Raw genomic sequence first — 19,057 nt, 5'->3', positions numbered from 1 at the left:
CTTTCACTTTGTTATGATGGGGGGAGAAAGGTTTATAATGTCGGTTCCCACAAAAAAACACCAAACTATCCAATGAGAAATGACCTATTACTGTTTATTCTAAATAATTTTTCCACTAGTTCTTTAAGAACTTTGAGTTCTGCAGTCTTCATATAACAATAGCTGAAGCCTTCCTGCCTCTAATGCTCCCACACTATACTGTGAATGTATAGGACTCAGAAAGAAATAGGAACATCTTTTCAATTTATAATACAAATAGAAGTCAAAATGTAATGTTAGACTGTAAACTAGAACTTGCAATGTGGTATAATGATAAAAGTATAATTATAGGGTACACAAAAGGGAAATATTTTGAGAGAGTCATGAAACACAGCGGGTAGAAGGAGAATTTTGAGAGTTTTCCCAACTATTAGTTGTGATTCTAAGAAAATGACAGTAATGAAGAACACAAAAAGCAACTTACTCAATAAATACTTGAGTGCTATTCTGTATTAGATCCTATGTTAGGTACTAAAAGGTAAAAATTTATGACTAAATTGAAAGATTAAAAGCTATATATCGGTAGGTTTATTATATGGCTGTATGCTTAGAAATCTGAAGTATAGAGCTAACACTTAATACCAAGTATCTTTCTTTCTGGTGGAAAAACTTGGATATTATTTTATTTAACTTGCCCATGGTCAAATAGAAAGACAGAGACAGATATTGGAATTGTGAATGATATGTGGTCTAAACAAATTACATATTCCCTGTTGATTGGGATTATATTCAAAGCTGTGTAAACCTTGGAAAAATTTGGGAATTTAGTTACTTTTGAAATTATATTTTTAAGTGTAGCTAGAGAGATTTTAAATTAGGGCTTAAATAGAATTAAAATTATAGTATGATACTTTGATTTACATTAAAAATCATTTTGAATTAGTGTCATGGATTTGTAGCTATCGATAAGATAGCAGTGAGTGTAATGACAAAAGTTTTAAGGGCTGGGGGTATAGCTTAGTGGTAGAGGGCATGTGCAAGGTCTGGGTTCAATCCACAGGACTGAAAGAAAAACCTTTCTTAAAGCTAAGTTTCATATGGGCTTATGGATTTTTGCTTTTTTTTTTTTTAATGACTGGGAATACCTTTTATTTTCCATTTTTTGGTATCAAGAAAGATTTGTAGAGGAAATGTATTAATGAGTATGAATCAGCAGTTCCCAAAGTATATTTCAAGAGAATATTGAAGAATTTTATTTGATGAAAAGCATTTGTGTTTGAGAAAAACTGACTTACAAATGTTAAGTTTATTTACTATTGGACATAAGTAGTCTTGATATGCATGGGAGTGCTCCAACAGGGAATTAATAGTATCCCACAAACTTATTTGAGCAAAAAACCCTAATTTTTGAAAGTCCCCAAAGTGATTAGTATTACAAGAAATATACTTTCGGAAGCTGATAAAAAAATCCATCCCTGATATCAGAAACTGAGTCAGAGCATTTGACCTCTTTTATTATCACTGTGTAAAATAAACGTGTATAACACTCTTCTGCTTATTCCTAACTAGATTTTATTTTCATAAAAAGTTAAAAAACTGTGGTTTCAGGTAGACAGAGTAGTATGAATGAGTATTGTCTGATGGTTAAAATGTTTATTTTGGGAACATAAGAAAAATCAGTTTATAAATTACTACTTAGGAAAATCATCTGCTAGCTTTTTTATAAGTAAATATTCTAAACTAAAATATATTGTTAATAGAGGAGTCTTCTGTTTTTAAATTACAGATGTTGGAGATCAGCCAGGCTCTCCTACTGAAGCACCTCCAAGCAAGTCACCATCAATGCCATCACTAAACCAGACTTGGCCTGAGCTGAATCAAAGCAGTGAGGTTAGCATAGCTTTCTTTTCTTTCTTTTTTTTTTTTTTTTCAATTAAAAATTTGCATTTTTAAGGTAAGAAATTTCAAACAGGTTAATGTCAGTATAAAGCTCTTTGAGCATGCATGCATAGTTAATATAACTGATAAATAAATGTTTGTAATGATGTAACTTTTGAGGTTTTTAATGTACATACACTATCATTTGGTTTCCATTGTTTATCCCCACTAAAATATTGTGAGTTAGTTGGGGCAGATGAATGAAGTTAAAAGTCAAAGTGAATGACTTGGCCAAGATCTCATTTCCAGGAGATTTAAGAGCTAAGATTTTAATACAAGTCCTTTGATACTAGTCAGCTGCCTTGTCTAGTGAGTCATGCCATCTCAGTCCTTAGGTACATGATAATACAATTGGAATCTTGGGATTGGAAGTGATGTGATGTCACTAGGCATGCCTTCCACAGGAATAAGATGCTTTCTGTGACCTTATTCAATATAAAATGGAGTGTTTTTGTCTAAATGTGACCAAGCATAGTATGCAAAATAGAATTTGGGACAAATGCATTGTTCTCCAGTGACTTCAAAGTTCTATCATATAAAACAATAAAAGGATCACTTTGCTTAGAATAAAGGAAGAGGGCCTGAGGCCCCCCTCTCCTGAAGCACCTCCTGAGGATGCTCTGTTGAACTTTAGTGTTCTGGAGGACTCCATTTGGAAACTACTGTTCCAGCCTGAGAGCATTTCTCTTTGTGAATAAATTATCTTTTTTTCTTTAGGTAGTACTGCAAAAATAAGAGTTTGTTAACTTTCAGGAAGCTTCTGTGCTTTCCATGTTCTTGAAAGCCAGAAAAATACTAGATTAAAGAGTACCCTAGTTAATTTGGGACAGTTGGAAAACAGAGAAGTAACTGGCAGTTTTGTACTATTTTTACTGCTTTGTAAACACCCAATCACAGCCAAGACTGTGTCTTAAGCATTATAACATTATACCATATGTCCTACCATCAGATGTAAACCTATTAATATGTTTTTGTAGAGAAGGGGATTAAGCCTTTGAAAAATTGGCCAGTAGAACGTTTATGAAGAATAGATAAGTGTTCTTGAAAATATTACTTTCACTGCATTTACATTTCTATCATTTTTTAAAGGCACTATCAGAATAAAAGGAGTATTGTTAGCCTACTTTTATCAGTTTGTAAATAAGAGCAGCTCTTATAAAGAGTCTCAACTCCTAAGCCTGTGTTCATTTTAAATGAAATCACATGCAATTAACGAGTTAAAGACGAGGGCTGGAAGTCCCTCCTCAATTCTGATTCCACTAGTTGCTGTCTGCCTGATTAAATATTCCTATCAAGTTCTATTTTCTAGTATTTGCTAACAATACCAAAAAAGTGGTAATTTTTTTTCACTTTATATGAAATATCTAAAGCTCATAAAACATTGGTTTTAAGATGTATTAATGATACCTATTTTAAATGATACCTATTTAGCTACTTAGGATATAAAATTTAGATTTTATTTTCATTGTCTACCACCAAAACACTAATATTTTTTTAACTTTAATTTAGCACCTGTGGGTATGGATTAGGTAGTACAGTGGATAACACTAATGATAATCACTAACATTTGTTGAACACTTTTGATGTTCCAGTTCTGTCCAGAAAGCTCTTTATCTATATTAACTCCTTAAATCCTCAGAATACTCCTTTGAAGTAGATATTAATTTCATGTTACAGATGGTGAAACTGAAGTACAGAGAGGTTATGGAATTTAACTGGCCCAAGTTTGCAAAGCCCAAATAGGATTCCAGTAGTCTGGTTCCAAAGCCTTGTGCTCTTAACTATTTACTAAAGTCATGAAGAGGAGAGTCTCTCTCGTCCCTCCAAATTGCTTACAGATAGTCTTGTAAAACCACGAGGACAAACCTCATGACACCCAAGCCGGGTGTTAGTATATATGCCTTCTTTTTGCCAAAGTTTTCTGTATTTGAACTTTTTTCAGTTAATTAGGATTTTAAAAATTCCTTATGAATCCTGGCGACAATAATTGTTGAAGAAGAAAACAATTGTATTAACAGATATTGTTAAGTCACTTCCTTGAACTTATGTCTCCTGATAGAAGTGAGTTATTATGGCTTTTCTACCTAAAATACTTTGAGTGCATCACTATTTCTGTTTATCTTATTTTTCAAGCTAAAACTAATCTGCAGAAAAAATTGGTGAATGATTGTATTGCCCATTTCTGTAGATAATTTTTAATAGTGCACTCAATTGCTAACTTCTACATGTCTTCTCAAATTGAATATCAATATTTTAAATAGTAAGTTGAACTTTGAAGCATAAAACTATACTTTCCCAAAGTGAATTATAATAAGAATTTTGGTGAATGGGTAGTTGTGTGTCTGTGTGTAAACATTTGTTTGTATATATTGTATATGTGTAGATGTTTTTCCCTCTTCAGAGGATAACTGATAAATTTTAAGAATCTGATTTAACTAACAATTTTAATGTAAAAATTCTGTACCATATTACTAAGATCTCTACAACAAATGGAATTTACTGTAATTAATATTGAATTATCCACTATTTTAAGAGGTATGATATTTCTTTGTGTACCTCTTTTAGATACATAATATTTCATATACATCTTCTATATATAACACATACTCAAATGCTTGATTTGCTCTCATTGTGGCTGCATTCTGATTTTTCTAGCATGGGGAGGGGGGTGCCTGATTGGCGATTCCATCTTGTGAACTAGCATGGCCCTGTTTGTTGTGCTGATTGCAGGGGTTGACTTGCTACAGGTTGACATAAGCACAAACATATTAATTCCAGAATTCCTTGCATTTTACCTCAATTATATTTTATTAAATATCTATGCATATGTATAAAATATGTGCACGAACATAATAGAATCATCTTTCAGGGGTCGCACTGGCAAGTCACACTGACTTGCTTTGTTTTAATCAAAACTTTGTTACCATTACCAAATCAATGCATTAACGTTTGAATTTTAAAAGAAGGATTATTCTTTCTTCCAGGCAAGACAAACCCCTTTACATTTTCACTTGATAGCCATTTATATCACTCACAATATGGTCCTGTATTATGTTTTGAATCTTAATTCTGTAAGGCTATGAATCTCTTTAGTAGAGATTGCAAAAAATTATTACTATTCAGTTGATATCTGCTTGTGAAACTGTTTGCCTTTTATTCAAAATGACCCAAGATAGATAAGTATAAGATGTTCATGGAAAAACAGAAGTTACATAATAATGTTAGACCTATGAAACACAGCTTGCAGTGCAACCTCTGAATTACTTTGCTAAATCTTCTCCAGTGATCTTTTACTCCATCTTTCTCATCATGCTGACTTGTCTCTCCTCTGTCTGTTCAGCAGTGGGAGACATTTAGTGAACGCTCTTCAAGCTCACAAACTCTGACCCAATTTGATTCTAACATTGCACCAGCTGATCCTGTAAGTCAATCACTTAGCTTGCTTGTTTGAAATTAATTTTATTAACCCAAATTTCCATTCATTATGGTTTTTTAGCCAATATGCATGATTCAGTGTAGTGCTTAGAGGGAAATGTTGGCAGACTTTTCAATTTTTGTGTGTTTAATGGTGGAAAGAATTTTTTTTTTTCCCATTCCTTGTATTTTCTAGTTATTTTGGTGAGAAAAACTATGCTTTTAAAATCTGGTACATGTGTCTAAAGAAGCATTTTGTGATAATTGATTTGGTTAACCATGTTGTCATTTGCTAATTAAATGTATGTTTTATTTAACATACTACGTATTTCAATGTAGTGACACTTATGTAAATATTATTTGTATGCTTATGCATCATGTAATATGTACTGTGTATGCAAATATTTATGCAGTGTCATCTTTTTAAAAACGCTTCAAATGATAGGCTTTTGTTTAATTAGTATGTTAAGTTCTGTTAGATAGAATCAAGTTCAGTAAAACAATACATAGCTATTTGTCAAAAATTCCTCTTGTGCAAAGGAACCTGTCTTGTCTTCCTGTGGTTTACTGTGTTTTTTGAAAATGCTACAAAGTTCATATCCTGATTGTAAAAATAAATTTTATCTCTATAAAGTTAATTTCATCTATGCCCCTCCTGTCCTTGAAGTTATTTGAAAACTTCAAATTATTTTTCTCTCTGTTCATTTCTCTACCTTTGCATGCTCGCGCTCGCGCGCGCGCGCGCTCTCTCTCTCTCTCTCTCTCTCTCTCTCTCTCTCTCTCTCGACATGCTAATAAGCACTTTCCAAAAACAAAAGAGGAATTCAGTAGTAAGGGAAGAAAGGTAAAGGTAGGGTTTTTTTCGTTTTGTTTTCTTAAGTGAGCTGAGTAGAAAGCTATGTAGAAAGTGACACAGGCATTCTTAGATTTAGCAGCTGGCAATTAATAATTAAGTATTAAAATGGCTTCATCATTTAATATGGATTTGGAGAAGTGGCTTTAAAGATAAAATATCTTCAGTTTCAATCAGTGGATTTTGGGTGCCTTATAAAATTTTAAAGAATTTGTATTGAGGCTCAGTGGGAGAGCACTTGCCTGGCATATGTGAGGCACCGGGTTCGATTCTCAGCACCACATATATAGAAATAAATAAATAAAGGTCTGTCACCTAAAAAAAATTTTTTTATAGAATTTGTATTTGAAATATAGAGGATGCTGTTACAGTCATTTAATTCAAACATAATATATGGCCTTTAAAAATGTTTATAGTCTATTAAAATATTCAGGGACCGATTTATATGTAGATCTTCTGTGCCTTTTGCTTCTGTTAGTATATTTAAGGCATTTATTTTTTACTTTTATCTGAAAAGTGCAAGAGAAATAAAACCAACAGTTGAAATTTTTGCTGCTTATTAGCAGCCATAATTAAGATCTTTTGGGAAGTGACAAGTTTTAAGCTTTAAAGAGTTCCCTATTTTATTTCTACCTGCTAATTTTTTAAATATATAGTCCAGTTAATTTTGTTTACTTAATGAAGGTATTTTATAGAAAAAAAAATCATCTTAATCTCTTAACCCTTACAAGACAGTGAAAATAATCACACATAGTATTATAACTCTTTGTGAGACAAAGGAAGAACATTATATATAAAAATCTAGAGCTCAGAGGCAAAATAAATTGACTCATGACTGCCAGGAAATATAGAGGAATGTTAAGCTTATTACAAGTGATGTTCTTACTTGGAAATAATATCCTAATTTATGAGTGTTTAAAAGTATACTTTGTTATTTCTAGTGTGGTAGACAAGAGACTGTAGGAAAATAAAGAATGCTTGACATTTTAAACTTGAAGTTAGACTTCTGAATTTGATCATTTTAATTGGCATTCATAGCAGACATGGCTTTCCCTATGTTCATATGTGAATACATGACCAGCTAACTCCATATCATGTACAATCACAGAATGGGAAAGTATACTCCATGTATGTATAATATGTCAAAATGCACTCTACTGCCATGTATATGTAAAAAGAACAAATGAAAAAATGGGGAAAAATTAAGTTGACATTCTTAAATATTTATACTTTGACATCTAGAAAATCTTTTTTCATTTATGCTGGTAAGCTTAAACCTGAACTTCGTTCTCTAACCTGTAATCTTTAATTTTTCAGTTGGGAGAATGCCTTCCTTTCTCCTAATTGTGTGCTTTAGAATCTGAGTTTCTTAACCTTCATTTAATACTAACTGAAATATTGACTGTTTATAGAGCACAGCCTGGAGCCACAATCCCAGATAATCCTTTGCAAGGCTTATATAAATAAGGATTTTAAGTAAGTAAATGAGACCCTTTCAGATTAGAAGGGAGAAGATAAAAACAATAAAACTAAAGTTTTCATGTGAATTTCACTTACCTTTCAGTGATGTATTTAGTTAGTTAGGGGATTGAACTCAAGTTATTACTCATGCCAGACGAGCACTCTACCACTGAGCTACAGCCCAGCCCTTCAGTGTTGAAAATATATAATGGAATATTAAAAAGGAACTAAATCTTGGTAATTAACCCTTTGCTCAATAAAATAAAAAAATCTCTGAAAAGCTTCAAACTTATCTGTAGCACTTACATAGCACAGTGACCTCATGTGCACACTGGGATGGTTAGTTATTAGGCTTTCAGAGTTCCGATGAAATTAAGATTCTAATTATCTCATTTTCAGCTGAACAAAGCTGTAGGCAGAGAAAGGGTTGGCTATGTGGGAAGGATTTCACAAGAGGTTTTAGTAGTATGCTTAGTCTTCACTGAAAATAGACATTGGCAAAATGGACGAGGGTAGTCCAGGCAGGGAGAGTTTCATGAGCAGGATCAGTTCATTGTGGTCATAGTATAGGTTGCACATACCTATGGAGGAACAGTGGGAGCTGAGGAATGTAGTTGAAAGTAGATTGAGAAAATCTTCATAAGCTAGAGTAAGTAGCTGAATTTCGTCTTACAGGGTGATAGCACCAGGAGATATCACAGAGTACCCCAGTGAGTGGGCAAGGACAGTAAGGGGAAGATCACTTAGGCAACAATGTGAATTAACTGAAGCAAGAGGGATCAAGAGGTCTAATACCTAATTCCCTGACATGAGAATGAAAAGTAGGCAGGACTGGATTAAGACAGATAAGAATAATAGCATTTAAGGCATGTAGAAAAATTAGATCTATGAGATACATGTATAATATATATAATTCAATAAAGTACTGCATTATATAAAATCACACCAAATACATAACACAGATGTGCTATGAATGATTAGAAATGGATTTCCTGAAGGATTTGGGTAATCTGACTAGATAAGAAGAAGTTGGCCAGCCAATTTTGTTTCCTCCTCACTATTTAAAAACACTAGGTTGGAGCAGAGAAAGTGTTACTTTGGCATCTTATGGCACATGTGTCTTAGGACTAAGAGATTTGTATACATTTTGGTTCTTCATATGGATGCTAAAATGCTTAAAGTGAAAGCTCCCTATCTTGCTGCACGTGACAGTCGTAAATGCAACTTCTGATATCTTAATCTGAAGTTAGACGTGGTCATGTGTGTCAAATTCATCAAAGCACTACCATATTCTGCTGTCAGTAGATCCACTGGACTAAAGCCATTGTAGAACCACAGCAACCAGTAGTTGTAGGAATACAGTGTGCTACAGAATATTGATTTGTTGGTACAGAAAACCTGAATGAAGTTACAGAACATTCCTGATTTTCTTGACCTCCCTTTTTTATACCACAAATGTATATAAATACTCGTTAATATTTCCAACTATTTTAAATTTTATAAATCTGATTTTATACACATAGAATATATATTAGATAAATGTTACAAATTTGAAGCATCTAAATTTGACATTTTTTCCCCTGATTTGTTTAGGTTTGGGATCAGAAATTATTTTCACATGTGCTATCATTTCTTTTTCCTTGATCTTGTCTTAGAATGGTGAATTCTGATTCTTATAACACTTATTTATGCAACTAAAATTGTAAATATACAGAGCTATATTTTGCCTAGTATGTACAATTAAATGACAAAATACATTTACTTGAAAAATACAATATAGTTAATGTTGTACCTGATAAGTTAAAAATACATAAAGCGAAAATTAACTAAAAGAAAAGTAGAAAATCACCTTCAGAGTCAGGTTTACCTATTTTAGCAATTTATATATTAATCAGTCAAGTAATCTATAATTTGTAAGTGATTAGAATGATACAAATTTATCTATGGATATAGTGAAAAATACAGTGCCCAAGATTTTAGGCTACAGATTTTTTTCAAGAACATTTTGAGAGGAATAAACAAAACTGAACTTAGCTGCTTTCCTGGCATCACATTTAAAACAAAAACCTTTCCCTTCTGATACAGTAGTAAATGTAAAGGCAAGATTATAAAACATTGAGAAGAAGTCATGTATCTTTTAAGACTTTGAGAGAAAAGAAAAAAAAATTAAAGGTACCACTTGCACAAACTGTTTTTAAAAAACAGTTAATTAGGGCTGGAAATGTGGCTCAGTGTTAAGGTGCCTCTGGATCCAATCCCTGGTACCAAAAAAAAAAAAAAAAGTTAATTAGGCTAAATTGAAATTATATATCAAGAACATAATAAAGGAAACTCAGTAACAAGAATATATTTATCACACACTGAAAAAACGAATGCAGAATGTTTTGAAGCTCCTGTGCATCAGAAAATAAATGAATACAGAAGTGTATAAAAGACGTGCAGATTGCAAGAAAGAAATATACAAAAGAACATTCAAACCATCAGCTAAAAAAAAAGTGTATAACTGGGGGTGGGGCAGTGGCTCAGTGGTAGAGCACTTGCCTAGCTTGCCTAGCATGGTTCAATTCTCAGCACCACATATAAATAAATAAGATAAAGGTGCATTGACAACTAGAAAATATATTTTTTAAAAATATATAACTACAAAGAGAAACAACTCACATCTACAGATTAACAAAGATTGAAACTCTGACATTATAAGAAATTATGAATTAAGAAAATAGTCATGTATAAAACCATGGTGTGTGTGTGTATTTATTTTTGTGGTGCTGGGGATTGAACCCAGGGCCTTATGCATGCAAGGTGAGCACTCTACTCCCAACCCCTAAAGCCATGTTTTTTGTATTGCAACTATAACTTAAATAGTATCTTAAGTGTATTATTATATTTTGAGAGTCACTCATTATGAGAAATCTAAACTTTGATCCATCTGTAATGTTGGTCTTTATAACTACAATTTTAGGATGTATAGGGGAAATATTAGGCTTCTTGAATAAATATTAACCCTATTTAAAATTCTCTTAGGTATAGGAGCAGGAAATTACTTTGAATGACTTTATCAAGATAGTGGCTCTAAAGAATTTGTTATAAATTGAATTTTAAGGTGATGAGAGTAAGCCAAGGAGGCTGGTCCAGTAAGAGACCATATGCAGGAACATAACTTTCCCTCTCAAGGGCTTGGTGTTAACTCAGTATTATCACCAAAACAGTATCCAGTATAAACTAAAATTCAGCATCCTCTACACTAAATTATAAACTTAACTCATTAATAGATATTTGAAATTGAAGGGTCTCAAATTTGTTTTTAACTGCAGCACTTACAGAGTATGAACTGATTCCTCATAGGAGGAGCCAAGCTCCCTTGGCCATGTTTTTCAGCTGGTCTGTTGCTGTGAATTCAGATGCTTGACCTGGTTCTGATTCCTCTACCAGGGGTTAGGACGAGGCTTCTCCATGTCCCAGGGCACCTCACTCTTCTCCCACCCTTTCTGAGATGTCTCCATTAGTCTTCGTTCTCTTCTTCCTTACCTTTGCTCTTTCATTATTTACAAAAGTCTATACAAATAGCTTCTTTATGCCTCTAAATCACCACTCACCAAGTTAGATATATTGCCATCATGGAAATGGTAGAAGAAAAGTATTAGCAGGTTAGACAGGGAGTCTTACTTGCTTTCTGAAATAATGAGTTCCTTTATGGAAGTCTGAGCTAAAATTTGAGGTACTCTGTTTTTAACAATTTGAATTATTCCATAGAAAGGATGTATTGTGCCCACTATCCCAATTAAATTGACAGCTCATTATCTTTGTTTTATAGGTGAAAAAAATCATCAAATTTTCTTAAGTAGTCTACAAAAATGTTTTTAGTCTGGGTTTTCATGAAATAGTTTACTTTAACCTCGAGATTTAACAATTGTATAATTTCATCAGACCATTTTAAATTGCTTTTGAATATTGTCATGAGCTGTGTTTTTATAAGAGAATTTTTTCATGTAAATGTTTAATCACTCAATTTAAGATGTACTTTTTATAAAAGAAATCAGATTATTTGACTTGATAAAATCAACTAAGCTTTTGATTATGAAAATTTATTTTCATCTTTACCTTAATGTAAATGAGAAAATCTATCTACTAGTTTTTGCATTGTTGTTAGTTTTGGTTATTTAATGGTATTAACTTGACATTTTAAATACAAAATCTATATTTACTCCCATTGTCTTTAGGATACTGCTATTGTTCATCCAGTTCCCATTCGTATGACTCCAAGCAAAATCCACATGCAGGAAATGGAACTTAAAAGAACTGGCAGTGGTAAGGAAGATGTTTCTAGATTGTATTTTAATTGCTTATTTTCCAAATCTAGTGCTTTCTAACTATTGTGTTTGTAGACACGTGTGTTTGCTTATATTGCAGTTTTTTGTTTTGGTTATGGTACTAGGGATTGAATCTAACCACTGAACCACATCCCCAGCCCCCCCTTTTTTTAATTTTCTATTTTGAGACAGGATCTTGCTAAAGTTGCTTGCAACTGGCTTTGAACTTCTGATTCTCTTGCCTCAGCTTCAAGCTGCTGGATTATAGGTATGTGCCACTGCACTGGCCTATGTTGCAGTTTTTTAAAGGAAATTACTGATCTTAAAGTATAAGGTTTTAGAATAAGGGCATGTGGAAATGTGACTTTTCCAATAACCCTGGATTTATGTGGTCACCATCATGAATTATTTAAAGTGTGTTCAGTTTTTAACTAAAAAAGATGTAAAAGTAGATTTTGGCCTTTGTATAAATTTTGTAAGTTGTCTGTTTTACTTGGACTTCTGGAATTTCCCATCAGTTTAGACTAAATATTTTGGTTAAAGTTTCTGAAAGGTAGATTTTTTTTTCTTGTGTGAATTAGTATCATTAATTAACTTATCTGTAGCCTAATATATATGGTGTTTTGTTTAAGCAGTTGCACTACCAAGCTAAAATTGAACGTGCAGATAAATTTTTTCATTATCAAGTATCTTATTATGGCCGATGAAGAAATTCCATATAAACAGGTTTACATTTATTTTTATTAAAAATATTATTTTGTCTAATATCTCATGGATTTATTTGCCACTTTTATGGAATATCTAAATGAAGTTTTATATTCTGAACTTTATGAATTTATCAATTCAAATACTAGTATTTGTATTTTTACCTATTAATTCTCCACTAGATCATACTAATCCGACCAGCCCCTTACTTGTGAAACCATCTGACCTTTCAGAAGAAAATAAGATAAATTCATCTGTGAAATTTGCTTCTGGAAATACTGTAGGTAAGTAAGTGAAACATTTGCCTCACACTTTCCATTTGAAGTATATTAAGTGTGGATGGATTTAAAAATCTGAGTGCTTCAAATGTGTAGCCATTTAGTGCTGTCTTCACTGAGTAAAGTAGAAGATAGTTAACTCTTTTAATCATCCTGCCCTGTCTATGAACAAATGGCCACCCTTCATTGCCACCTGCTTGAGGGAAGGCTGCTCCCTCCCAGCTTGGTCCATTGGCTCTTTTCTATCAACATTTTTTCTTTCTGTCTCACAAAACATTGTGGATATGTTTATTCATTCAGCCAGTGCTAATCAGATACTAAGTGCCAAGTTCTGTTCAAGGTACTGGGAATTTAGCAGTAAACAAAAAAGAAAAAAAAATTGCCCATATAGAGTTTATATTTCTGTAAGGGAGATAAGATAATAAGAGGGAGGGCAGCTCTTAAATTAGAAGGTAATTAATACCATGTATAAAAATAAGGCTGGAAAGGGAAGAAGGAATGCCATTTTAAATAAAGTGTTCAAAAAAGGCCTTACTAAAAGATAGCATTTGAGTCAAAACTTGAAGGAGCAGAGTGATTCAGCTGTTTGAATCCTAAAAGAAGGATGAATTAAGGCACAGGAATTAGTAAAACCTTAAGAAAGGAAACTTGTTTCTGTTGGGACCGCAAACAGATGTGTAATAAAAGGTTTGGCAAGTCAGAGTAGTAAGTGGTAGAATAGTAGCAAGGAGCAGTGCAAGACTTTGACCTTTACTGAATGGAAAAGCAATTAGAAGATTCTGAATAGAGAAGTGAAATAATCTGAACTTCCTTTAAAAAAACAAAACAAAAAAACGAGGTCACTCTGGCAGTTCTAATAGTAATAGACCAAAAGAAGGCAAGAGAGACAGTTCAGGAGAGAGTTATAATAATTCAGGCAGGAGAAGAGAGTGGCTCAGTTTAGAGTGGTAGCAGTGGGTATACTAAGAAGTAGTCAGATTTGGGGCTGAATTTTGAACATTTCCTAGAAAGCCACAGAGTTTGCTTACCTCTGTGGTATAAGATTGGAGAGAAGAGGCAGGGGTAATTCTTGGGCTTTTTATCTGTAGCTGGGAAATGAGGAAGGCTGTCATGATAGTAGGTTTGTGGGGAAAGAATTAAGACTTCAGTCTTATACATCTAAAATTTGACACATATGTCAGGACATCTAGGTGGAAATATGTTCATTTTAGCATCGTTCTTTTACCAATTAAGTAATTCCATTATATGGCAAGAAAAAGTAAAAGGATAAGTTTTGAAATGAAATTAAACCTAATAACCAATATCATTAAAAGTGTATATAGTTTTCCTTCAGATTATACCTTGAGTTTCTATTTTAATTTTTTTTAGTTGTTGATGGACCTTTATTTTGTTTATTTATATGTGGTGCTGAGAATCGAACCCAGTGCCTCACACATGCTAGGCAAGTGCTCCACCACTGAGCAACAAATTCAGCCCTCCCTGCTGCTTTCTAAGTCTTTGAGGACATAGAAAAATCAAGGACCCCTAGCTAAAAAAATTTATTATTGCCAGCATATGTTACTTCAGGTTGTTTTATTTTTCACTTTAACAATTTTAAAGTTCATTTTCTTTATTTTAAATATTTTAAAATTTATTCTTTGAAGGTGACTTTTTTACATTACAAAGCAGTTCATATTTAACTGCAAAAATGTAAAAGATAAACAGAAATAACAAAATAACTATTCATACTCTCACTATTTTACAAATGACCATGGTTAACAAAGTCGTCATCAACTTTAGTTCTTATTCTGTGTGTGTATAATACAGGTTGAGCAATCCTAATCTGAAAATCGAAAATCTGAAATGTTTCAGAATCTCAAGCTTTTTGATTGCCAGCATGACACCACAAGTATAAAATTCGACACTTAAATTCATGTGATAGTTTACAGTCAAAGCACAGGAACACTAAAAAATATATATAATTACCTATAGGCTGTATGTATAAGGTGTATATGAAACAGATCTTGTCTTTAAATATCCCTAAAACATCTCATTATATACATGTAAATATTTCAGAATCCAAAAAATTGGAAACAAATTATTTCTGGCCCCAAGCATTTCAAATAAGGTATACTCAATCTATAGTTCTGTTTTTGTATAATATGAAATTGTAACATATATAACATTTTGTGACTTATTTTGAATAATTCTGTATCATTAAGTATTAAGTTTCTAGATAATGATTTGCTATATACATATGCATGATTTATTTGATTGATACTTAATTTTTTACAGTTAGTAACATTAGGATGAACGTTACCTATTAGCAGTCTTTGAATATTTTTGATTTGAAACAGTCTCTCACTTATATTTGTGTGGGTTAGAGCAAAAAGTAAAGAAATGATTATTATTAAATAGGACATATCCCATTTATCAGCAGATGGTTACAGTAGTTCAGACTCTTTTACTTCTGACCCAGAACAGATCGGGAGCAATGTAACTCGTCAAAGGTCAGTATTTCTGCCAATTAAAAGTGTTAAAATATCTTAACGCATTTTTTTATTTTGATGCAGTTTAATACTTAAAATCATTTGGAACCACATACACATTATTTTGTTCTCTGAAAGTTGTTAGGTTACTTTTTGGTAATATGTAAAAGACAAGTAATTTTCATTCTTTCCAACTTAATTAGAAAAATCAATGAAATTCTGTTTTGTTTTTTTCCTCATGTATTTTGTGGAAGTTCTAAAGGCTGATAACTTCTTCATAATAGAAGCTTAATATAGTCCTTTTTGTAGAGAAACAGTGAGAACAGTGAGAGTCTAAAGTAATAAATGAATAGGTTATGGCAAGTACCAAAAGAATTCTGTGTTTTAAAACAGCATCCAACACAGCCCAGCAGTGCAGGCCCCTGACCCTAAACTTCTGTGTTACATTAAAGCTTAGGCACAAACATTTCGTGTGGGAGAGGGTGGGAGGATGGCAAGAGATTTGTCTGTGAGGACTTTGCCATTCCCTAAAAGCTGTTCAGAACAGAAGCATATTTCTCTCCCCATAAATTAAGGCTGCTTGCTTCCTTTCCAATTTTTCATGTAGTTCTTCCTGTGTTTCTTAAGAGTTCTCAGTCATCTTGGTTTTATTCTTTTTATCCCTATATATGAAGACCAGATTGCCAGTATCCATGGAGACCCTTTTCAGAAGAATACTGAAAGTAGCAAAGACTTCAGTAGCAAAGAAGTGAATCTCTAGGGCGAGTTGAGCTCTTAAGTAAGATGGTCTTTGATGAAACAGAATGGGCACCTCAGATAGTTTACCCAGGTTTGACCTCAGCTTACCAGACTCCAGTTTTTAATAAGTTTGGAAGATAAACCAAGTTTGATAGTAGAGTTTCTCATTTTAATTTTTTTTTTATTATTACCTTTAGTTGAATGGGAAAAGCAGCCTGTGGTTTGCAAGTTTAGCTTGAAATCATGTTGACAACTAACTTCTCCAAATTTTTAAAATACTGTTTATTGTTTTACTTTACAACATTTAAAAAAAACCCACTTGTTTAGGACACATAATAGTGCTATCTTTACTGATGGTTATATTTAAATAGGTACTGCTTGAGAAAATGTCATGCTAGTAGGGTCATTTGCTGCTTAGCCAAGTTTGAATGCTTAAACAATTTTCCAATATGAATAGCATGACCAATTGTTATGGGGTGAATTTTGCAGGTCTCATTCAGGAACTTCTCCTGATAACACTGCACCACCACCTCCCCCTCCAAGGCCACAGCCCTCTCATTCTAGATCATCATCCTTAGATATGAATCGGACCTTTACAGTCACCACAGGTAGGGGCCAAAGAAGCACAATATATATTATCATTTAATTTTAAAGTTAATCCAAGACATACAACATTTTATTTCCATTCTTGTTAATATGTCTTGTTTATTGTATTTTTATGAAGAAAAAATCTGGATGTAAAGATAACATCAAATAAAGGGGATGTTTTTTCTTAGTAACTCTCTTTTTGTGTGTTTGAATGGAAATAATACATACAGAAACCTGAGGTATAACTCAGGAAATTTGAAAAGAAGATGTAGTGATATCAGGGGTGGGAGAGTAATAGGCCTTCACTTGGTTAATGAAAGGGCAAGAACAGTCATAATTTGGTAAAATTTCAACTGACAGTATTGCTATTACATTAATTGAAATAGAAATGATGGGCAAAGGGTAATGAGGTCATGTTTTAGTCATTATGAGTTTGAAATGGTAAGGAAAAATCTAAATAATCAACAGGTCACTGGATCTTCAGGCAAAGAAAGATCAATGTAATGTTTAGAATTATTTGCATAGAAATGGTAGAGTGAAGTATTAAAAAGAAAAATTGGAAGTCTTTGTATCTGATAGCTAACAAGCAATCAGAAATATAGCAGGAAAAGATGAGAATATATTCTAGTATGGAAACAGGAGCTTATCAGGAGTCTCTCATGTAATGCAGTTCCCAAGAGAAATAAGGTCTGAGGAAAAGTCAAGAGATTTGGCCAATGGGTGACATATAGACTGTTGTACAAGATAGTATTCACTGTCCTATAATTATCAAGCATTCTTAGAAATGTTTATCATGTGGTCACATTGATTCAGCCTGTTTTTTCTATTAGCAAAGTGACTATATATTTGCTAAAAAGAAGACTTGCATATTCACACAGGACAACAACAGGCTGGAGTTGTTGCCCAACCTCCTGCAGTGCCTCCAAGACCACAGCCCTCACAGGTAATTCTCCAAGGTACTCATTACTAAATGTTGGCTATTACTTCCTCCTGATGAGTTTGTCGGTTGGATATTCAATTCTGTTATACATTTATTTGGAAGGTCAGTAATCACCTAATAATTATCCTTAATGAGTATTTCATTCAGTGAAGATGAGGATTTTGGAAGAAAAGGATTTCATTAATAATCTGGGTTATTTCTTGAAAGATCTTTTAAAGTGAAGTCAGTGAATTTGCTGAGAAAGGAATCAGGAACACTGTTCCATTCATAATAGCCAAAAAAAATAAATAAATAAAATAAATAAATCTGACAAGGTGAAAGACCTCTCTACAATGAAAACTACAGAACATTAAAGAAAGAAATTGAAGAAGACATAAGAACATGGAGAGATGTCCCATACTCATGGATAGGCTGAATTAATATTGTCAAAATGGCCATACTACCAAAAGCAATATACAGATTCAATGCAATCCCCATCAAAATACCAATGGCATTCTTCACAGTTCTAGAAAACACAGTCCCAAAATTAATTTGGAAGAATAGACTCCCAGAATAGCCAAAGCAATTCTAAGTCAAAAAAGCAATGCTGGAGGCATAATATCAGACTTTAAATTATACTACAGAGCTATTGTGACAAAAAGTGCATGGTACTGGCATAAAAACAGGTACATAAACCAGTGGCACAGAATAGAAGATATAGAGATGAAAACCACACATCTACAGTCATCTGATCTTGATAAAGATGCCAAAAACATACATTGGACCCTTTGCAATGAATGGTGTTGGGAAAACTGGTAATCCATGTGTAGAAGAATGAGACTAGACCACCCTTTTCTCTCACCCTGCACAAAAGTCAACTCAAAATGGATCAAAGACTTAGGAATTTGACTAGAAACTATGTAACTCCTAGAAATAAACTTGGGGTCAATAGTCCAGCACACAGGCACAGGCAATGACTGTCTCAGTAGGACTCTGTTTTCCAAAAGGCACAAACTATTTTCTAAATCTCTGGAAATAATACCAAGAGTTAATAAATGGGATGGCATCAAATTAAAAATCTTCACAGCAAAGGAAACAACTAGGAATGTGAACAAACTGGGAGAAAGTTTTTGCTAGCTACTCTTTTTAACAGAGGATTAATATCTAGAAATTATGAAGAACTCAAATGCCAAAAAATCAAGTAACCCTATTAATAAATGGACAAATGAACCAAATGACATTTTCAAAAGAAATATAAATAATCAACAAATATATGAAAAAATGTTGAATATCATTAGCAATTATAGAAATGCAAATCAAAACTACACTGAGATTTTGTAAGTGTTGGAGAGGATGTGAGAAAAAGGAACAATTTTATATCTTTGTGGGACTGTAAATTAGAACAA

The 19,057-nt window shown here is 32.9% G+C and overlaps 1 protein-coding gene across 6 annotated transcripts in view; it reads left to right on the top strand.

The window, feature by feature from the left end:
* Reps1 (RALBP1 associated Eps domain containing 1) overlaps window positions 1–19,057 on the top strand; it is a 76,723-nt gene that overhangs the window by 49,828 nt on the left and 7,838 nt on the right. For 2 of the 6 annotated variants that reach the window (XM_015501748.2, XM_015501733.2), the window contains exons 9-15: window positions 1,766–1,869; window positions 5,258–5,338; window positions 11,866–11,953; window positions 12,843–12,944; window positions 15,355–15,427; window positions 16,634–16,752; window positions 17,611–17,675. In XM_015501748.2, coding sequence (XP_015357234.1) covers window positions 1,766–1,869; window positions 5,258–5,338; window positions 11,866–11,953; window positions 12,843–12,944; window positions 15,355–15,427; window positions 16,634–16,752; window positions 17,611–17,675 — 632 coding nt within the window. The remainder of the gene's footprint in view (window positions 1–1,765; window positions 1,870–5,257; window positions 5,339–11,865; window positions 11,954–12,842; window positions 12,945–15,354; window positions 15,428–16,633; window positions 16,753–17,610; window positions 17,676–19,057) is intronic. The other 4 variants (XM_048798976.1, XM_015501740.2, XM_015501762.2 and 1 more) reach the window with 4 other exon arrangements.

Source organism: Marmota marmota, unplaced genomic scaffold (assembly GCF_001458135.2).
Source record: "Marmota marmota marmota unplaced genomic scaffold, marMar, whole genome shotgun sequence".
In the NCBI taxonomy this organism is placed as follows: Eukaryota; Metazoa; Chordata; class Mammalia; order Rodentia; family Sciuridae; genus Marmota; species Marmota marmota.
Note: the sequence above shows the minus strand (reverse complement) of the source record. Positions and strands in the feature narration are given on the sequence as shown.